This window comes from Gracilinanus agilis, chromosome 4 (genome assembly GCF_016433145.1).
Source record: "Gracilinanus agilis isolate LMUSP501 chromosome 4, AgileGrace, whole genome shotgun sequence".
Taxonomy (NCBI): domain Eukaryota; kingdom Metazoa; phylum Chordata; class Mammalia; order Didelphimorphia; family Didelphidae; genus Gracilinanus; species Gracilinanus agilis.
Window position 1 is genome coordinate 295,437,646 of NC_058133.1, and position 18,914 is coordinate 295,456,559.

The following is an 18,914-nucleotide window of genomic DNA, read 5'->3' on the forward strand; positions in this document are numbered from 1 at the left end:
AAAATGTTTCTATATGGAAGCAAATAACCTGAAGAAAAATGCAGTAGCTAATGTTATTTTGTGGAAGAGCTTTATTTCAATAGATGCTGCCTTCTTATGTTTGGATTCTGGCCCATATTTTAACATATACATTGATATGTATTAACATATACATTGATATTAATGTGGGAAACTTCTGGAGAGGAAATTCCTTCCACTGATAAGAGACTAATTGTTAATCTCAGTGGATAGAACTCGAAGCCTGGAGTCTGGAGTACCTGGGTTCAGAACTAGCCTCAGACCTTTCCTAGCTTTCCTTGCTGTATGAGTCTGGTCAAGCCATTTAACCCTGATGGTCCAGCCCTTATTACTCTTCTGCCTTGGAATTGATACTTGGTATTGCTTCTAAGACAGAAGGTAAGAGTTTAAAATAACAAAACACAAAATGAATATGCAACTGTGGAGACCTTAAAAGTTAAGTGACTTTTCCATGGTCATATGGATATGACCATATTTTAGAGATGTTTCTTGAATTCAGAGCTTCCTGATTCCAAGGCCAGCCCTCTGTTCACTATGCTCTGTTGCCTCTCATTTTCCATTTCTGTCAGATATCTTAAAAAGTTTTGCAGTGTCCCCCTACGCTGAAATTTCTCAAATAATTGTGCTTTATATTGAAATTCCCTAAATGTTTTATTTAAATCTATATAAGATTCTGCTTCATTTATTCATTCATCTATCTATCTATCTATCTATCTATCTATCTATCTATCTATCTATCTATCTATCTATCTATCTAGTTATTTAAGTTCTTCTGTTTTAGTATCATTCTTAAGACAGAAAGAGCTAGGATATTTCACCAGATTTGAACCCAGGTCCTCTTGACTCCAGGCCAGCAGCTCTATGGTCCCTTGCTGCCCCAGGCTACGTAAGATTTGTAATTGAGATTGGAGTCATAGGTATGACCTTGACTAGTTTCCTCAGTGTTAGAAAAATTGTCAAATATAACTAAAATGATGAGGCTGGTTCAGATAGCATCATTCCGCATTCTGCCTCTGTGTTAGGTGGTCTTCCAGGTCTGACCAGCTCACTCTCCAACTCAGTAAACTCTGGGGGGTTCCCTATTCCTTCCAGGGTCAAATAGAGTCATCTTCTGACTTTTAAGGCTCTCCATAACCTGGGCCTTTTCTGCTTTTCCAGCTTTTTTTCTTTTCCTCTTTTTCGATGAGGCGGCAACCCTGGCCTTCTCATTGTTCCTGGTCCCGCTTCCTTCCTCTCCTGATTCTCTGGCCGTCTCCTGTTCCTGGGGTGCTCTTCCCCCTTCCTACTTCTCCCTTCTGATTTTCCTGAATGCCTTCCACATTCTGCTCAGATCCTCATTTCCACAAGAGGCTTTTCCAGGACCCCCTCACTGCCAGTGCCTTTTCTCTGGCATCATCTTCTATTTAAATGCTGTCAGATGTCTCTTCTGCAACATACTTGTTTTCATGTTGTATGTCCTTTGGTCTATGAATTCCTTGAGGGCAGGGGTTGTGTTTTTGTCTTTTTTTTTTTTTTTAAATTCCCAATCCCTTAGCCTAGTGCCTGGTATATAGCAAACACCTAATAAGTATTTGTTGATTAACCGGCTGATTGATTCCATAAACTAGGGATGCTTAATTTTTTTTATGTGTCATGGCAAGTTGGGATCCCTTCTGAGAACATTTTAAAAATACTTTTAAAAAATACATTTTAAAATACTTGAAGAAGGGACAGCTAATGGATAGAGTGCTAGAGGTTGGAGTCGGGAGGACTTGGATTCAGATGTGACCTCAGAGGCTTTCTACCTGGGTGGCCCTGGGCAAATCATTTCATCCCTCTTGCCTAGTTCTTGCCACTTTTCTGTCTTAGAATGGATGCTATAAGGTCAGAGTTTAAAAAAATGCTTGAAAGAACCTGATATATTTCCATCAGGGGTTAATGAAAGTTTAAAAAAAATTTTTTTTCCATCCAAATTTATAGACTCCTTGAAAACTATCCCTTAGATCCCAGCTTAAGAACCTGTGATCTCCCCTTCACTGACTCAAGGGGTCCGTTAATTCCTCTGCTAAACGAATCCCGGCTTTTAGAAGTTTATGTGTCAATGGAAGGTCATCGTCTCCAGGCAGTCCACAAGTTTTTATTTAACATTCTTATGTAAAATGTAACACTGTGCTGTGTGCTGGGGATAGAGAGACAAAAAGGAAACAGTTACTGCCCCCACGGTACTTAGGTTTCTTTGAGAGAGACAATGTGTGTGTGTGTGTATACATATGTATGTATATGTATAAAAACACATATTTGTGTTTAGAAAATTGCCTTGTATTTCTTTTGTATGCATACTTAAATGCAAAAAACAAGATAAACTCAAGATAGATTTTTTTTTTGGGTGAGAGGACTAGCCGCTGGGAGGATCTGTATTTGAGTCAGGTTTTAGAGGAAGCAAAGGATTCTAAGCAGTAGAGATGGGGAGGAAAGTTCGTGCCAAAGGCATAGATATAGGTTGTGGAATGCCAGTTCAATGAACAGTGAGATGGCTGTTCTGGCCAGACCGAAGAATGGGAGTGAGCTGGGGAAGGAGATGTGTGTAAATGCTGGATCTTTCATTGCCAACCCAAGAAGTTTATATTTGAGCCTAAGCTTAGTACAGACCCTTTTTTTTTTAAACCTTTACTTTCCATCTTAGAATCAGTATTGGTTCCAAGGCAGAAGAGCAGTAAGGGCTAGGCAATGGGGGACAGCAAGCAGAGTGACCTGCTCACTTCGACCCCCAGGAATCAACTGTTTAACTGTTTTCAAACTGCCCCCTCACCCAGAGTTTTCCGGGGGGGGGTCCCCTGGAATTCTGGGTGAGGCTCGACCTTGTATCTTGCAGGAATTCCACCCTGCCATTTTCCATGTTGCAGGGTTAAGCGACTTGTCTAGGGTCACCCAGCTAGGATGTATCTGAGGTCAGATTTGAACCTAGGACTTCCAGACTCCAGACCTGGCTCTATCCAGTGAGCCACCAGCTGCCCCATGATCTGATTTTTACTTTTGTGGCCACTTTGGCAGGTGCATGTTGGAAGGCTTGGAGTGAGGAGAGGCTTGAGGTTGGAAGACCAACTAGGAGACTGTGGCCTCGCTGTTGGGCGCAGGGGTTACGGGGGGTCTGAGCTAGAGTCTCGGCGTGGGAATTGAGAGATAGCTGGGATGTAGGAGGTGTTCAAAGAGGTCTCTCCCACCCTGCCTCGGGGCTCCTTCTCCTCCTTTGGCTCTCACCCATGGCGCCAGGAAGCTGTAGGTGGTGGCTAACCTAGGCTGACTCGCGGGCCTCACATCTGGTGGTGAAAGCACAAGAGGACTTCCCTGGGCGGATCGGGTGGAGGAGAAGGGTTCTTTCTCCTGGCCCGGAAGGTGGAGAGGGCTCGGCGGTCGGGCAGACACCGAGCGTGCCAGCGTCCTCCTCAGGAGGAGAGGAGGCTGACTGCTCTGTGAGTGACTCACATCTGATTCAGGACTCCGCCTCGTGCTCAGGACTCCGCCTCATGCCGCCCTCGGCTCTCTGAAAACTAAGGATGGACCATGGAGACGTGGGCCCAGATGGGAGGTGCGGGGCTGATTGGGTAATTAGGGGAAGAACGGGGAAGACTTCGGAATGATGCTGATGTGGCATCTGTGCCTGCCTGACTCCCTTTAGAGACTCTTACATTGGCAGCTTGGGGGGTGACCCGCCAACAACAAATTTAGGTTAGAAAAATATTTCAGAAGAGTCCTGTTGCTCAGGATGCCTCAGTTATATCAGGAGGTGGCTGTCCATCTGCCTGTGAGCCGCGACATCCTGCCTTGCTCTTCTCTCTCTCTGTTATGGTATCCATCCATGACTAATTCTGGGAAGAGAGGAAAAAAGATAATAAAGCTTATTAGCAGTCAGTTGGGTTGATGCTATGCCTGCTTTATAAATTGAACTTATTTTAGAAAGAATTTTGATGTTAGGATAGCACAGTGGAGCTCTGGGCCTTAAATCAAGAAGACCCAAGTTTAAGTCAGCTGTAGACACTTATTAGCTGTGTGAACTTGGGCAAGTCATTTAACCTCTTTGCCTCCATTTCCTCGAATGTGAAATGGGAATAATAATAGCCGCTCTTTCCTAGGATTGTTGAAGATCCATTGAGATAATACTTGTAGAGCACTTTGCCTAGGGCCTACACTTAGTAGGTACCATTTTAAAATTATTTAAAATTATTAATTATTATCACATTTTAAATTTCATGATTTATTTTCATGATTATTATTTTATTATTATTACATACAGTTAATTATATTAAATGTAATATAATTAAAATAATTAAATATAACAAAGATAAAGTACTTTTTAGAACTTTCCCAAAGAAGAATGGACTGCCTTAGAAAGTAGTGGATTGAGACCTTTTAAATTTAATTAAAATTTGTATTTACTAGAGGTCTTCCAGTGGAGCCTGGGGAGATGCTTATCTGAGGGTATTATAGGAATCATTCTTGTTTGTGTGTGGCTCAGAGGAGGTGGCTCCTTGGTCCTTCCCCACAATATTCGCCAGGCCACCCAGCCGCCAGTCTCTAGCTACATTTGTACAGAATTCAAATGGTTTCCACTAGTAGGGACTCACCTTGTTCTTCCTTCCTCCAGTGAGCTTTTCAGAGTAACGCTGCTAGAGGTTGATAGGAAGCCATATGTCTAGGATGCAGCATTTCCACTCAGTAAATAATTTATGAATATTTATAAAGCACTAAAACGGTGAGGTGCTGGTGCTGAACAAACACATTGCAGGGAAAGCTTGCCCAAGGGCTCTGCTTGGGAAATGAAAAGACAGATTACTTTGGGGGCGGTCATTGATGACCATTGTTGCAAAAACTCGTGACAAATGGTCTTTGGAGTCAGCGTCTTAAAAGTCGTCAAGATGGGGCTCTTCCTGGGTGAAAGGAGACTTTGCAAGGCCTAAAGTGAAAACCATTTCTTCAGACTTTATGCTCTCTGACCTGGGATGGTTATGGTAAGCTTAAAGGTCTCCAGAGACTGTACCTTAATTCATAAGAGTCTGATCATGAGCTCTGAGGCGCCTTCTAGCTCTTTCACGCATGGGCTGGTAACCATTGACACTTTTTGGGGGGGAGGAGGGAGAAAACCATGGCCTGAAGCCTTGGAATCAAAATGAAGATCAAGGACAGGGAGGCACAATCTCTTGGCTGGAGCCCGTGATTCACATAACCCAGTTGAAGCTGTGGTAGGGACAGGGATAATAGCAACAGGAAGCACTTAAATTACACTTCACAGCCAGCAAAGTGTGTTAGAGTTTATTATCTCCACTCTGGGAGGGAGGTGCTCTATTATCCTGGATTTGCAGATGAGGAAACTGAGGAAGTCAGAGGTTACCTCCAACTCTTCATGATCCTATTTGAGATTTTCTTATCAAAGACACAGGGGTGGCTTTGTCCTTCCTGAGCCCATTGGACAGCCAGGAAATGTCTGAGGCTGGGCTGGAACTCAGGCATAATTCTATTCTAGGTCTATTGTACTGGATAGCTACTAATTAAGATCACAACCTACAGGACTGTCCTTGAACTTGAAGTCATTCTTTTCTAACTTTAGAGGATAGCATTGAGCTCTTAGGCATGATTTGGAGGCAGGGTTAGGCTGATCCAATTAAATGATTTTATTATTATAAATTAAAATTATAAATTTATATTTATTTACACAATTATATAATTATATATTATATATGTTTATGTGTACAAATATATATAATATAATTATTTATATTATTACATGAATTAAATTATTTAAGTCATTAATTAATCCCATCTTAAAAATGGTTTATGAATTTAGGAGGCAGGACGGAGAAGAATCCTGACAAAAGATAAGAGTCAAGACCTTCTCTTCCTTTAGAGAACCATAAACCAGAATTTATCTTAAGAACGAATAAGCTGCAAAATATGCTACTAAATCTACGTGTAAAATTTCCCCAACATGAATCTAACTAGTCCTTAAATAGCACTTAAGTGAAATGAAATAACCGCTGACATTTAAGATGACAGGGCCTGTCAAAAGAGACTGTGTAAACACAGGTGTGTAGTATTGAGTTTTACATTAATTTAGGAGATTAAAACATTAACAGTAAACCTGCTACCAAGATGATATGCTGCAGGTGACTGAATTGCTTGGCAGGTCTTGACAAGAATGGAAATTAGAATGCTTTCAGAGACTTTTCCTGAAAGCACTATTCTGAATTGTTCTGTAGGTTCCTTCTGATATCGTGATTCTGTGAATGAATCTTAGAATTAGAAGGGACCTTAGCCATCATTTGAGGAGTTCAAAGTGCATAGAGTGAAGGATGCATTCAGGAAGACCTGGGTTGAAATCTTGCCTCAAACATGTATTAGCTGAAGTTACCTGATTTCTCTGAGCCTCAGTTTCCTTGCTGGCAAAACAAGAGGTTTTCAGTAGGTATTCTCTTGAAGTGTCCTCCAACTCAAAATCCATGATCTTATGGTAAGATTATCAGGTTTTTCATGTTTCATCTGATTCAAATGGCTATCAACTTTTCATGTTCATTTGTTTTCTCTCAGACACCTCCTAAATTTCTTGTTGATTTTGGATCTTGGAGGCTCCATTGGATCTTGTTGCATTTCCACTTTTCCAATAACTCTTTTCTTAGCTCCAGAATTGAAAGCTACTCCTAGCTGAGATGTTGTGTACTGGATACACTGAGCTGGAGCTAGTGATAGCTAATTATCTTCTTGGTCTTTCCACTGTTCCTCAAACATATGTTTTTTAAGACACAAAACCTGGGACAGTCAGGTGGTGTGGTGGATTGAGATCTAGGCCTGGAGTCAGGAAGACTCATCCTTGTGAGTTCAAATCCAGCCTTAGATAGATCTCTGAACCCTATGGAAGTGATATTGCTTGCACTGATGAAGCAAATAGCCCGGACCCTCACATTGAAAACATGGTCCTAATTGGGTTCCCAGGGCTTCTGTTTGATCCCTAGCAACTCTTTCCCCATTCCTTATTGCCTATCCATGGTTTCCCATTTTTTTATCCTGAATTCAGAACTGGGCCTTTACCTGAGGTTTCATGCTGAAAAACCTAACCTGTGCCATCATTCTCTTTATTTCTAGGACAGGGAGTCCTATCTATACCTCCTATCTGTACCTCCTAGCTTCGGACTGCATGGATTCCAGACCTAGTTATCTTTCCTTTGCTACCCCCTCCAACAACCCCCACCCCCAGGGCAGTGCTTGTGAGTTTCCCTCTTGCTCTTTCTTTTGATGTTTCATATTGTTGTCTAGCCAGACAAGCATATCCTTCAGATTTTTTGAGTGGTAAAGGGCAGGGCTCTCTGTTGGGCAGTCTGTCATTTGACATTCTCTTAAAAAGCTCAATTAAGAATGTTTCCTTTCAGCCCTAGAGGGCTTTCAAATAGTGGAATTTGTTCTTGTACACCAGTAGCACCATGATCTTGTATTCTGTTTGATGCTTAGCCTTATATTTTGCTGGATCCTGCATCCTCTGATGGTAAAAAAAATAACAATAGCTAATATTTATATAGTGTTTACTGTGTGCCAGGCTAAGGTGGTAGGTATTATTATTCCCATTTTACATTTGAGGAAATTGAGGTAAACAGAGGTTATATGACTTTCCCAGGATCACACCTGGCACTCTTATCTGTTGAGCCCTCAGATGGTTTACTACACATTTATTGGAACCTTAGAGTCCTTCTAGTTCCCTTACTATAGCCCAGTATTGACNTCAGCGTCTTAAAAGTCGTCAAGATGGGGCTCTTCCTGGGTGAAAGGAGACTTTGCAAGGCCTAAAGTGAAAACCATTTCTTCAGACTTTATGCTCTCTGACCTGGGATGGTTATGGTAAGCTTAAAGGTCTCCAGAGACTGTACCTTAATTCATAAGAGTCTGATCATGAGCTCTGAGGCGCCTTCTAGCTCTTTCACGCATGGGCTGGTAACCATTGACACTTTTTGGGGGGGAGGAGGGAGAAAACCATGGCCTGAAGCCTTGGAATCAAAATGAAGATCAAGGACAGGGAGGCACAATCTCTTGGCTGGAGCCCGTGATTCACATAACCCAGTTGAAGCTGTGGTAGGGACAGGGATAATAGCAACAGGAAGCACTTAAATTACACTTCACAGCCAGCAAAGTGTGTTAGAGTTTATTATCTCCACTCTGGGAGGGAGGTGCTCTATTATCCTGGATTTGCAGATGAGGAAACTGAGGAAGTCAGAGGTTACCTCCAACTCTTCATGATCCTATTTGAGATTTTCTTATCAAAGACACAGGGGTGGCTTTGTCCTTCCTGAGCCCATTGGACAGCCAGGAAATGTCTGAGGCTGGGCTGGAACTCAGGCATAATTCTATTCTAGGTCTATTGTACTGGATAGCTACTAATTAAGATCACAACCTACAGGACTGTCCTTGAACTTGAAGTCATTCTTTTCTAACTTTAGAGGATAGCATTGAGCTCTTAGGCATGATTTGGAGGCAGGGTTAGGCTGATCCAATTAAATGATTTTATTATTATAAATTAAAATTATAAATTTATATTTATTTACACAATTATATAATTATATATTATATATGTTTATGTGTACAAATATATATAATATAATTATTTATATTATTACATGAATTAAATTATTTAAGTCATTAATTAATCCCATCTTAAAAATGGTTTATGAATTTAGGAGGCAGGACGGAGAAGAATCCTGACAAAAGATAAGAGTCAAGACCTTCTCTTCCTTTAGAGAACCATAAACCAGAATTTATCTTAAGAACGAATAAGCTGCAAAATATGCTACTAAATCTACGTGTAAAATTTCCCCAACATGAATCTAACTAGTCCTTAAATAGCACTTAAGTGAAATGAAATAACCGCTGACATTTAAGATGACAGGGCCTGTCAAAAGAGACTGTGTAAACACAGGTGTGTAGTATTGAGTTTTACATTAATTTAGGAGATTAAAACATTAACAGTAAACCTGCTACCAAGATGATATGCTGCAGGTGACTGAATTGCTTGGCAGGTCTTGACAAGAATGGAAATTAGAATGCTTTCAGAGACTTTTCCTGAAAGCACTATTCTGAATTGTTCTGTAGGTTCCTTCTGATATCGTGATTCTGTGAATGAATCTTAGAATTAGAAGGGACCTTAGCCATCATTTGAGGAGTTCAAAGTGCATAGAGTGAAGGATGCATTCAGGAAGACCTGGGTTGAAATCTTGCCTCAAACATGTATTAGCTGAAGTTACCTGATTTCTCTGAGCCTCAGTTTCCTTGCTGGCAAAACAAGAGGTTTTCAGTAGGTATTCTCTTGAAGTGTCCTCCAACTCAAAATCCATGATCTTATGGTAAGATTATCAGGTTTTTCATGTTTCATCTGATTCAAATGGCTATCAACTTTTCATGTTCATTTGTTTTCTCTCAGACACCTCCTAAATTTCTTGTTGATTTTGGATCTTGGAGGCTCCATTGGATCTTGTTGCATTTCCACTTTTCCAATAACTCTTTTCTTAGCTCCAGAATTGAAAGCTACTCCTAGCTGAGATGTTGTGTACTGGATACACTGAGCTGGAGCTAGTGATAGCTAATTATCTTCTTGGTCTTTCCACTGTTCCTCAAACATATGTTTTTTAAGACACAAAACCTGGGACAGTCAGGTGGTGTGGTGGATTGAGATCTAGGCCTGGAGTCAGGAAGACTCATCCTTGTGAGTTCAAATCCAGCCTTAGATAGATCTCTGAACCCTATGGAAGTGATATTGCTTGCACTGATGAAGCAAATAGCCCGGACCCTCACATTGAAAACATGGTCCTAATTGGGTTCCCAGGGCTTCTGTTTGATCCCTAGCAACTCTTTCCCCATTCCTTATTGCCTATCCATGGTTTCCCATTTTTTTATCCTGAATTCAGAACTGGGCCTTTACCTGAGGTTTCATGCTGAAAAACCTAACCTGTGCCATCATTCTCTTTATTTCTAGGACAGGGAGTCCTATCTATACCTCCTATCTGTACCTCCTAGCTTCGGACTGCATGGATTCCAGACCTAGTTATCTTTCCTTTGCTACCCCCTCCAACAACCCCCACCCCCAGGGCAGTGCTTGTGAGTTTCCCTCTTGCTCTTTCTTTTGATGTTTCATATTGTTGTCTAGCCAGACAAGCATATCCTTCAGATTTTTTGAGTGGTAAAGGGCAGGGCTCTCTGTTGGGCAGTCTGTCATTTGACATTCTCTTAAAAAGCTCAATTAAGAATGTTTCCTTTCAGCCCTAGAGGGCTTTCAAATAGTGGAATTTGTTCTTGTACACCAGTAGCACCATGATCTTGTATTCTGTTTGATGCTTAGCCTTATATTTTGCTGGATCCTGCATCCTCTGATGGTAAAAAAAATAACAATAGCTAATATTTATATAGTGTTTACTGTGTGCCAGGCTAAGGTGGTAGGTATTATTATTCCCATTTTACATTTGAGGAAATTGAGGTAAACAGAGGTTATATGACTTTCCCAGGATCACACCTGGCACTCTTATCTGTTGAGCCCTCAGATGGTTTACTACACATTTATTGGAACCTTAGAGTCCTTCTAGTTCCCTTACTATAGCCCAGTATTGACGAAGTATTGGCACACATGCAGAGCTGGCACTCAAGAATTGCCCTGTTCCCCCTCTTCCGAGTGCCTGAGGACATTTTTTTGCATGCTCTATCCCTCTGTCCAACTGCCCCAAACAAGCATTTCCTCTCTCCATTCTCTCGAGTATTAGGGGGGCTCACAGAAAGCTTGAATTTGTCCTCGGGGCACTTGAACTTGAAAAGGTTTGCCAACACTGCTATAGACTATCCTCTTCCAGTAATGACACTGCTTAATCCAGATATGTCTAACTTGAGGCCCACAAAACTCCTGAGTGGGTCTCAGACCAGATCAACATGTAATTGGTCAATATTAAATAAATAAATAGATGAATGAAAATACAATAAAACATGTTAATTTATGGTTTTCTAAGTCAGTAGGTGGCCCACCCTGCCTCAGTCAATCCAAAATCGTCCTTCCTTGCTCACTAAGGATTTTGGACACTCAAGCTGTATCTGATGCACGTGGGTCTTCAGCTAAGACTAGATCCTAAAACCTGGGCACCAGGGTTCCAGAAAGGCAAGGTTCTTATTTTAATAATCTTGGAATAGAAATGGAAATAGAATTGCTTGCTTCTGTGGAAGGGCCTGTATTGGGTTTGCACTCCATGTTCCCAGGGCAATTCTGTTTCTCTAAGATCTTAGAGCTCACCTCTTGGCTCGTTCCCTTAAGATCCGCTTCTAGTGACCCTTTTAGCGTGATAGGGGATGGGGAAGCTGTTTCGACACTAGTGTTTTCTGGGCTGGGTGGGCCTCATTCAAGCACCTCTGCTAGTAAGACTTCATTGATCCTCCAGCTGTTGCTGTTCCATCCCTCCTGAAATCAGTTTGTATTTTAACTGCAAATAACTGAGTCTAAGCTTCTGAGGTCCCTCCCTTCTTTCTTTGGCAGGAGGTGGGTAGCATCGAATGGGAGTCACGCAGAGCTGCCCCCCTCCTGCCCCCCAGCAGGAGCCCTCCTCGCCGTGGCCTCTCTCTGTTTCCTCCCTGTGTCCCCCCTTCCCGGCCTCCTCTCTCCTTCATCTCCTCCTCCCTGCCTCCATCCAGGTTGGATCCATTTCCACATCTCCACACTTAAACCTCACCTTGTTCTCTGCAGGATGCTCCGATGAAGAGTTTTGTGTTTTGAGGAGGATACGTGGAATGTGATTTGGATGGATCTGTAACCTCGGTAGTATGGGTGCAGAGATGGTGTCCCGTCTCTGCTGCGTCCATCCTTCCCTTGCCCATAAATCCCTCCCACCGTGTCCATTTAACGCACCCCTGGGCGTCCTGCTCCGAAGCTGGGCAGCTCTTCAAGGCTCTGTCATTCCTGAAAGGCCTTGCGTGTGGTTCTGTCTGGCAGAGTCTGTCTGTTTCCTCGTGAAAGGGGTTAGGGAAGGGAACGAGGATTTGTTAAGCGACTGTTATGTGCCGAGCGCTGCAAATGTTATCCTCTCGTTTGAGATCCCTACAATGACCCTGTTATTATTATCCCCATTTTACAGATGGGGAAACTGAAGCTTACAGAGGTTGAGTCATTTTCCCAGGGTCACCCGTGCAGTAAGTTTCTGCTGCTGGATTTAAACGCAGGTTTTCCTGTTTCTGGGCTTAGTGTTTTATCTACTGAGCCATCGAGCTACCTCAGACTAGCCAAGATGAGTGCCAGGAGGCTTATTGACTGTCGACTGGCTGCTTGGTCCTGAATCTTTGGCTGTAACAGCCGCTGGAACACAGGAAGGAAGGAATTTGTTAATATTTAATAATGTTAATCCCTCTTATTGGATACTCTAGTTTATTTCTGGGGTTCCTATGTTATTCTTACCACTCATCATTAGATTTCTGGTAAAATGTGTCATTGGAACAGATCCTATTTATTAAAGTGATTTACTGTGGTGTATTTCATTTTGAAAATGCCTCTAGTACTGCGTTATTAGGTACATGGAATCTGAAGAAAACATTTCCAACAATAACATAGACTAAAAATAGTTTAAAAAAATTGTTTTTCTTCTAGAATGTACCAAAACCCTTTTTGAGCATTTAAAATTAGTTGCTAATGGTAATATTTTTTTTTTCAGAAGCTGTATTCTCTCTTTTCTCTTTTCTAGTTTTCCATGTATATATTGTTATCCTTTTACCTTTTTAGATGAAGGAAAGAGATTTGTAGTTTATTTCTAAGTTTGAATGATCTAAGATCACACAATTTATAAGTAGCTGAACCTGGACTAGAACTTGGGTCGCCTTCACTATGACATATGAATATTTAATTTAAAAAATCTATAATGAAGTTGAGCAATGTAGTTAATGCATTAGCTTTATTTTTATTATTTTTATTTTAAATAGCATTTTTAAAATCTCATTCAGCTCTGCTGACTGTTAAACAATGAAGATGTATAGAAATGAATGTTGAGAATTGATTTGTAAATGTTATAAGCTTTTTTAAAGGTTAATTAATTTATTTTTACTAATTACACATGCAATTTTACAATTACATTTTACCATTACATGTAATAGTTTTTTTTTATAATTTTACATTTTACAATTTTATAAATTTTTGAATAATTTTTTTACAATTACATTTACCATTACATGTAATAATGAATTTCCCCATCAGTTTTCTGAAGTTATATGATCCAAAATGACTCCCTCTCTTCTTCCCTCCCCACTCTTGGAGTTGGCATAGCTTTGTTTTTAAATTGATTTATTAAAAATAAGAAGGTTATGGTCTTCTTGACACTTAGGATTTCAAACTATATATATATATATATATTCATATATATGTATATAATATGTTTATATGTATGTAGTTTTTTCTGAAACCCTTACCTTCTGTCAATATCAATTTTAAGAAAAAAGAGTGTCAAAGGCTAGGCAGTTTGCCTTAAGTGACTTGCCAGGGTTCACACAGCTAGGAAATGAGTAGTATATTGTTTTATTGTACAGTTATTTGGGGATACATAAAGGTTCTTTGATTCTTTCTTCTTCATTTTCCTCTTAAGGAGAAAGGGGGCAGGAGGGACCAAAGGAAGGGAAAAAAGCATTTACTAAGCAGTCTTCTATGTGTCAGCCACTGCCTTAGGCACTTTATTTTATTTCACTTTTTTAAACCTTTACCTTCTATTTTATTTTATTTTATTAAAAAAATTTTTTTTAACCCTTACCTTCCATCTTGGAATCAATACTGCGTATTGGTTTCAAGGCAGAAGAGTGGTAAGAGTGGGCAATGGGGGTCAAGTGACTTGCCCAGGGTCACACAGCTGGGAAGTGTCTGAGGTCAGATTTGAACCTAGGACCTCCCGTCTTTAGGCCTGGCTCGCAATCCACTGAACTGCAGTCCCCTACCTTCTATTTTAGAATCAATACTGTGTATAGGTTCTAAGTCAGAAGAACAGTAAGGGCTGGACAATGGGAATTAAGTGACTTGCCCAGGGTCACCAACTAGGAAGCATCTGAAGCCAGATTTGAACCTAGGAACTCCTGTCTCTGGGCCTGGCTCTCAATCCACTGAGTCCCCTAGCTGCTCCTTGTCTTAAGTGCTTTACAAAGATTATCTCATTTGATCAGGAAAGCCTCATAGTTATATACTTCAAAGCTGGAATTGCTGGTAGCATTCCCATGTTCTGAAAGTGCCCATTAGGGGGAGCCAAAGCTCTGTTGTAGAGCTGCTTTATGCTGGAGAAAAATTGTAGAATGAATTAATGTCCATCTTTTTCTGGTGTGTGTGTGTGTGTGTGTGTGTGTGTGTGTGTGTGTGTGTGTGTGAATTGTTTGCATCTGCTTTAAAAACAGAACAGATTATAGAAGGGTTTGCTAAACCATATGAATAAGTCCAAATGTTGATCACACACACACATACGTTCTTAGGGCATTCTTTTTTATTTTAGTCTTTCAGTTATCTTGTAAATGTACAATTTGAGAGTAAAGAGAAATCAGCACTTTTTTGATATTTTCATTTATCACAGAATAAAATTAGTTTGTTTCAATTGGGGCTGCTGATTCTTCATGTATTTATCAGACTTTGTAAAGGAAAACACTTGGAAAAATGGTTGAATTTTTGTGATCAACCAACCAGTATTTGCTGAATGTCTATTGTGTAGAAGGCACTGTAAGTCACTTTACAAGTATTGCTATGAGCACTTTTGTGTTTCTATTCCTTGATTGCTGATGTATCAAAGAGGTTGTTCTGGTGTTGTGGACTAGCTCTCTGTCAAAATTGCATAAAAATGCCAGATGGAAACTTTGGTTTTGGGTTCTTTTCACCATAATGATGGCTAAATGGGCACTTAACAATTTCATTTGTTTACAAAAGCCACCAGAATGTCCAGTTGAGTCATTCACTATTTAAGAGTTCATTTGGGTCCTTGTTATTAACCACTTTGAATAGAAAGTCTTTCATTCTTTGTCATGGAAACAAGTAATATTTTGGACCACAGGCCATCAAAACAATATGGTACTGGCTAAGAGAAAGAAGGGAAGATCGGTGGAATAGACTTGGGGTAAATGACCTCAGCAAGACAGTCTATGATAAACCTAAAAGCACAGCTTTTGGGACAAAAATCCACTATTTGACAAAAACAGCTGGGAAAATTGGAAAACAATATGGGAGAGATTAGGTTTAGATCAACATCTCACACTCTACACCAAGATAAATTCAGAATGGGTGAATGACTTGAATATAAAGGTGGAAACTATAAGTAAATTAGGTGAGCACAGAATAGTATATTTGTCAGATCTTAGGGAAAGAAAAGATTTTTAAGACCAAGCAAGAGTTAGAAAAAATTACAAAATGTACAACAAATAATTTTGATTACATTAAATTAAAAAGATTTTGTACAAACAAAACCAATGAAAGCAAAATTAGAAGGAAAGCAACAAATTGGGAAAAAATCTTTATAACAAAAAACTCTGACAAAGGTCTAATTACTCATATTTATAAGGAGCTAAATCAATTGTACAAAAAATCAAGCCATTCCCCAATTGATAAATGGGCAAGAGACATGAATAGACAATTTTCAGATGAAGAAATCAAAACTATCAATAAGCACATGAAAAGGTGCTCTAAATCTCTAATAATTAGAGAAATGCAAATGAAAACAACTCTGAGGTTTCACCTCACACCTAGCAGATTGGCTAAAATGAAAGAAGGAGAGAGTAATGAATGTTGGAGGGGATGTGGCAAAATTGAGACATTAATGCATTGCTGGTGGAGTTGTGAATTGATTCAACCATTCTGGATGGCAATTTGGAACTATGCTCAAAGGGCTATAAAAGAATGCCTGCCCTTTGATCCAGCCATACCACTGCTGGGTTTATGCCCCAAAGATATCATAAGGAAAAAGACCTGTACAAAAATATTTATAGCTGCGCTTTTTGTGGTGGCAAAAAACTGGAAAAGGAGGGAATGTCCTTCAATTGGGGAATGGCTGAACAAATTGTGGTATATGCTGGTGATGGAATACTATTGTGCTCAAAGGAATAATAAACTGGAGGAATTCCATGTGAACTGGAAAGACCTCTAGGAATTGATGCAGAGTGAAAAGAGCAGAACCAGGAGAACATTATACATAGAGACTGATACACTGTGGTAAAATCGAATGTAATGGTCTTTTCTACTAGTAACAATGCAATGATCCAGGACAATTCTGAGGGACTTATGAGAAAGAAAACTAGCCACTTTCAGAGGAAGAACTGTGGGAGGAGAAACACAGAAGAAAAACAACTGTCTGATCACACGGGAGGATAGGGATATTATTAGGGATATTGACTCAAAATGAGCACCCTAGCACAAATATCAATAATATGGAATAGGTCTTGATCAGTGACACACGTAAAACCCAGCGGAATTGCGTGTTGGCTATGGGAGTGGGTGGGAGGAGGGGAGGGATAGAACATGAATCCTATAACCATGGAAAAATGCTCTAAATTAATTAAATAAACATTTTAAGATTAAAAAAAATAAAGGAGGTCAAGCTCCATGGACTAGCCAAAAAAATATAATATTTTGGACCACAGAATAAACTTATTCATTTGGTTTTCAGTTTTCAAGAGAGTACCTGTTATCGTGAGAAAAATGTGGTCTACAATTTTGTTGCTGTTTTTCTTTTCCAGGAGGATCGATTCTAGGAGAGAAAAGCATTAAGTATAACTTCTTCCTTTCCAGAAGTTGGGAACAGGGTGCTTTGTGTGTGGAATGTCATATAGGCTGTTAGATATAGTTGATCAGTTGGATGGTTTTATTTGATTGCCTCCTTTCCTGATTCTTAAAAAATTAAAAGGAAACAACCTACACCTTCTGCCTTAAAATTGATAGTCAGTCTCAGTTCCAAGGCAGAAGAGTAGTGGCATTAAGTGACTTCCCTACGGTCATATCACAATGAAGTGGATGAGATCAGATTTCAATCCATGACCTTTGGTCTCTAGGTCAGCCTCTCTATCCACTGAAGTGTTTAGCTGCTCCTAAAAATCTTTGTTGCAAGGGATAGTTTCCTGGGTCACATAGAGTGATCGAAGTGAAATTAATGGAAACACAAAAAAATCCCTAAAAATAAAGATTAAAAAGAAAAAGAATGTTAATAATTTTGAAATGGACTTGAAAAACTTAGAAGCTATTGTTATGTGCATGAGACAATCCTATGATTTCCCAAGATCCTCTAATTCATGACACTGTTTAGTTGGTCTTTTATGGTCATTTCTTTTTTTCCCCCTCTATTTTTTAATTTTTTTAACTTCTTTTAACACAATTTTAGTATTTATTTCTTAGAAAAGTTAACATGGTTACATAATTCATGCTCTTACTTTCCCCTTCACCCCCCCTTTTGTGGTCATTTCTAGAGTGTGCTTTTGTTACTTTTGTAATAGGACTTTAGGTTGTAAATAAAAAACATCATATACTTCTCTTGACCTTTGTGCTTATGAATATTTATATCTATACACTGGTGTCTTTGTATGTGAGAAGGTATATTTTTTTGTGAAAAAGTTACATGTCAGTCTAATTTGTTCAGAAGATAGCTCTGCTCCTTTACTGCCTTTTGTTTCTCATATCTTTGTAACCAAGAAAATTGACAGGCTACCTTTTTCATGAGCAAACAGTATTTTGGAAAACCTTGTAAACATCATGTTGTAAACATCTCTACTACTTAATAGTAAAAGGATGTCAAACTTTTGATTTTCACATGGAATTTGTTTTTAAATAATTTTATTTTTTGTTATTCAATACTTAATATCAATTAACAAAAGTATTTCCACATACAAAGAGAAGAAAAAAGGAGGCTCCACATGAAACTGAATTTCTACCACAAATTGCTTTCCTTTTTTAAAAAGCTTATAAGTTTAGCATGTTAATTTCAAACTTTCCTGCTATTTTATGTTCAGCCAACCCTTGTCGAACCTCCTACTTTTCTTTTTTTGTGCTTTCTACAAGCTTCTTCATTATCATTTGCTCTCTGGCCCTCTTTAAAACGAAATAAAATTTTAAACCTTTCCTGTGTCAAATAAGTCTTGTCAAGCAAAACAAATCTACACTTTTTTGTCATGTGTTTCTCATTCTACATCTCATGTTCTAGGGAAGAGAAGGAGATCCCAGTAGTGGATGTAGACCTCAAAGAAGTAAAAGAAAGAAAGAACATTCTTTGAGATGGTTCCTTGAGTCAGTTAAGTGACAGAGTGGAGAGGACCTGGATTCAGGAAGACCTGAGTTCAAAGCACACCTCAGATATATCCTAGCTGTCACTTAACTTCTGTTTGCTTTGGTTCCTCAACTGTAAAATAGAATAATAACCATACCTGTTTCACAGGGTTGTTATGAGGATCAAATGAGATTTGTGTGCCTCACATATAGTATGCTCATTCCCTTCCCCTCTCCTTCTTGTAGGGATGCAGTTTAGTACAATAGAAAGAACATTGGCTCTAGAGTCTGACTTGGGTTTAATCTGGTCTCTGATGATTTAACTGCCATGGTGACCTTAGGCAAGTCATTTTAACTTCCTTGAGTTTCCTCATTTGTAAAATGAGAGGTTTGGACTAGATAGCCTTCGAGGCTCTTCCAGCTCCAGGTTTATGACCTTATGAATTCTATGCGATCAAAATATTCCTGGTAGGGATGACCACAAAGAACTGGAAACAAAGTGGGTGCCTATCGAATGGGGAATGACCGTACAAACCATAGTGTAGAAATCAAATGGAATCTTCTTGTGTAGTAAGAAATAACAAATAATAGGTATTCAGAGAAGTATGGGAAGATGTAAATGAACTGATGACAAGTGTGATAAATAGAACTAGCATATACCACTATA

The 18,914-nt window shown here is 39.5% G+C and overlaps 1 protein-coding gene across 1 annotated transcript in view; it reads left to right on the plus strand.

Moving 5' to 3' along the window:
* The window catches only part of PRIM2 (DNA primase subunit 2), a 409,712-nt gene that overhangs the window by 23,328 nt on the left and 367,470 nt on the right, over positions 1 to 18,914 (plus strand). Inside the window, exon 6 of the mRNA XM_044675355.1 lies at positions 18,274 to 18,316. Within this exon, the coding sequence (XP_044531290.1) occupies positions 18,274 to 18,316 (43 nt within the window). The remainder of the gene's footprint in view (positions 1 to 18,273; positions 18,317 to 18,914) is intronic.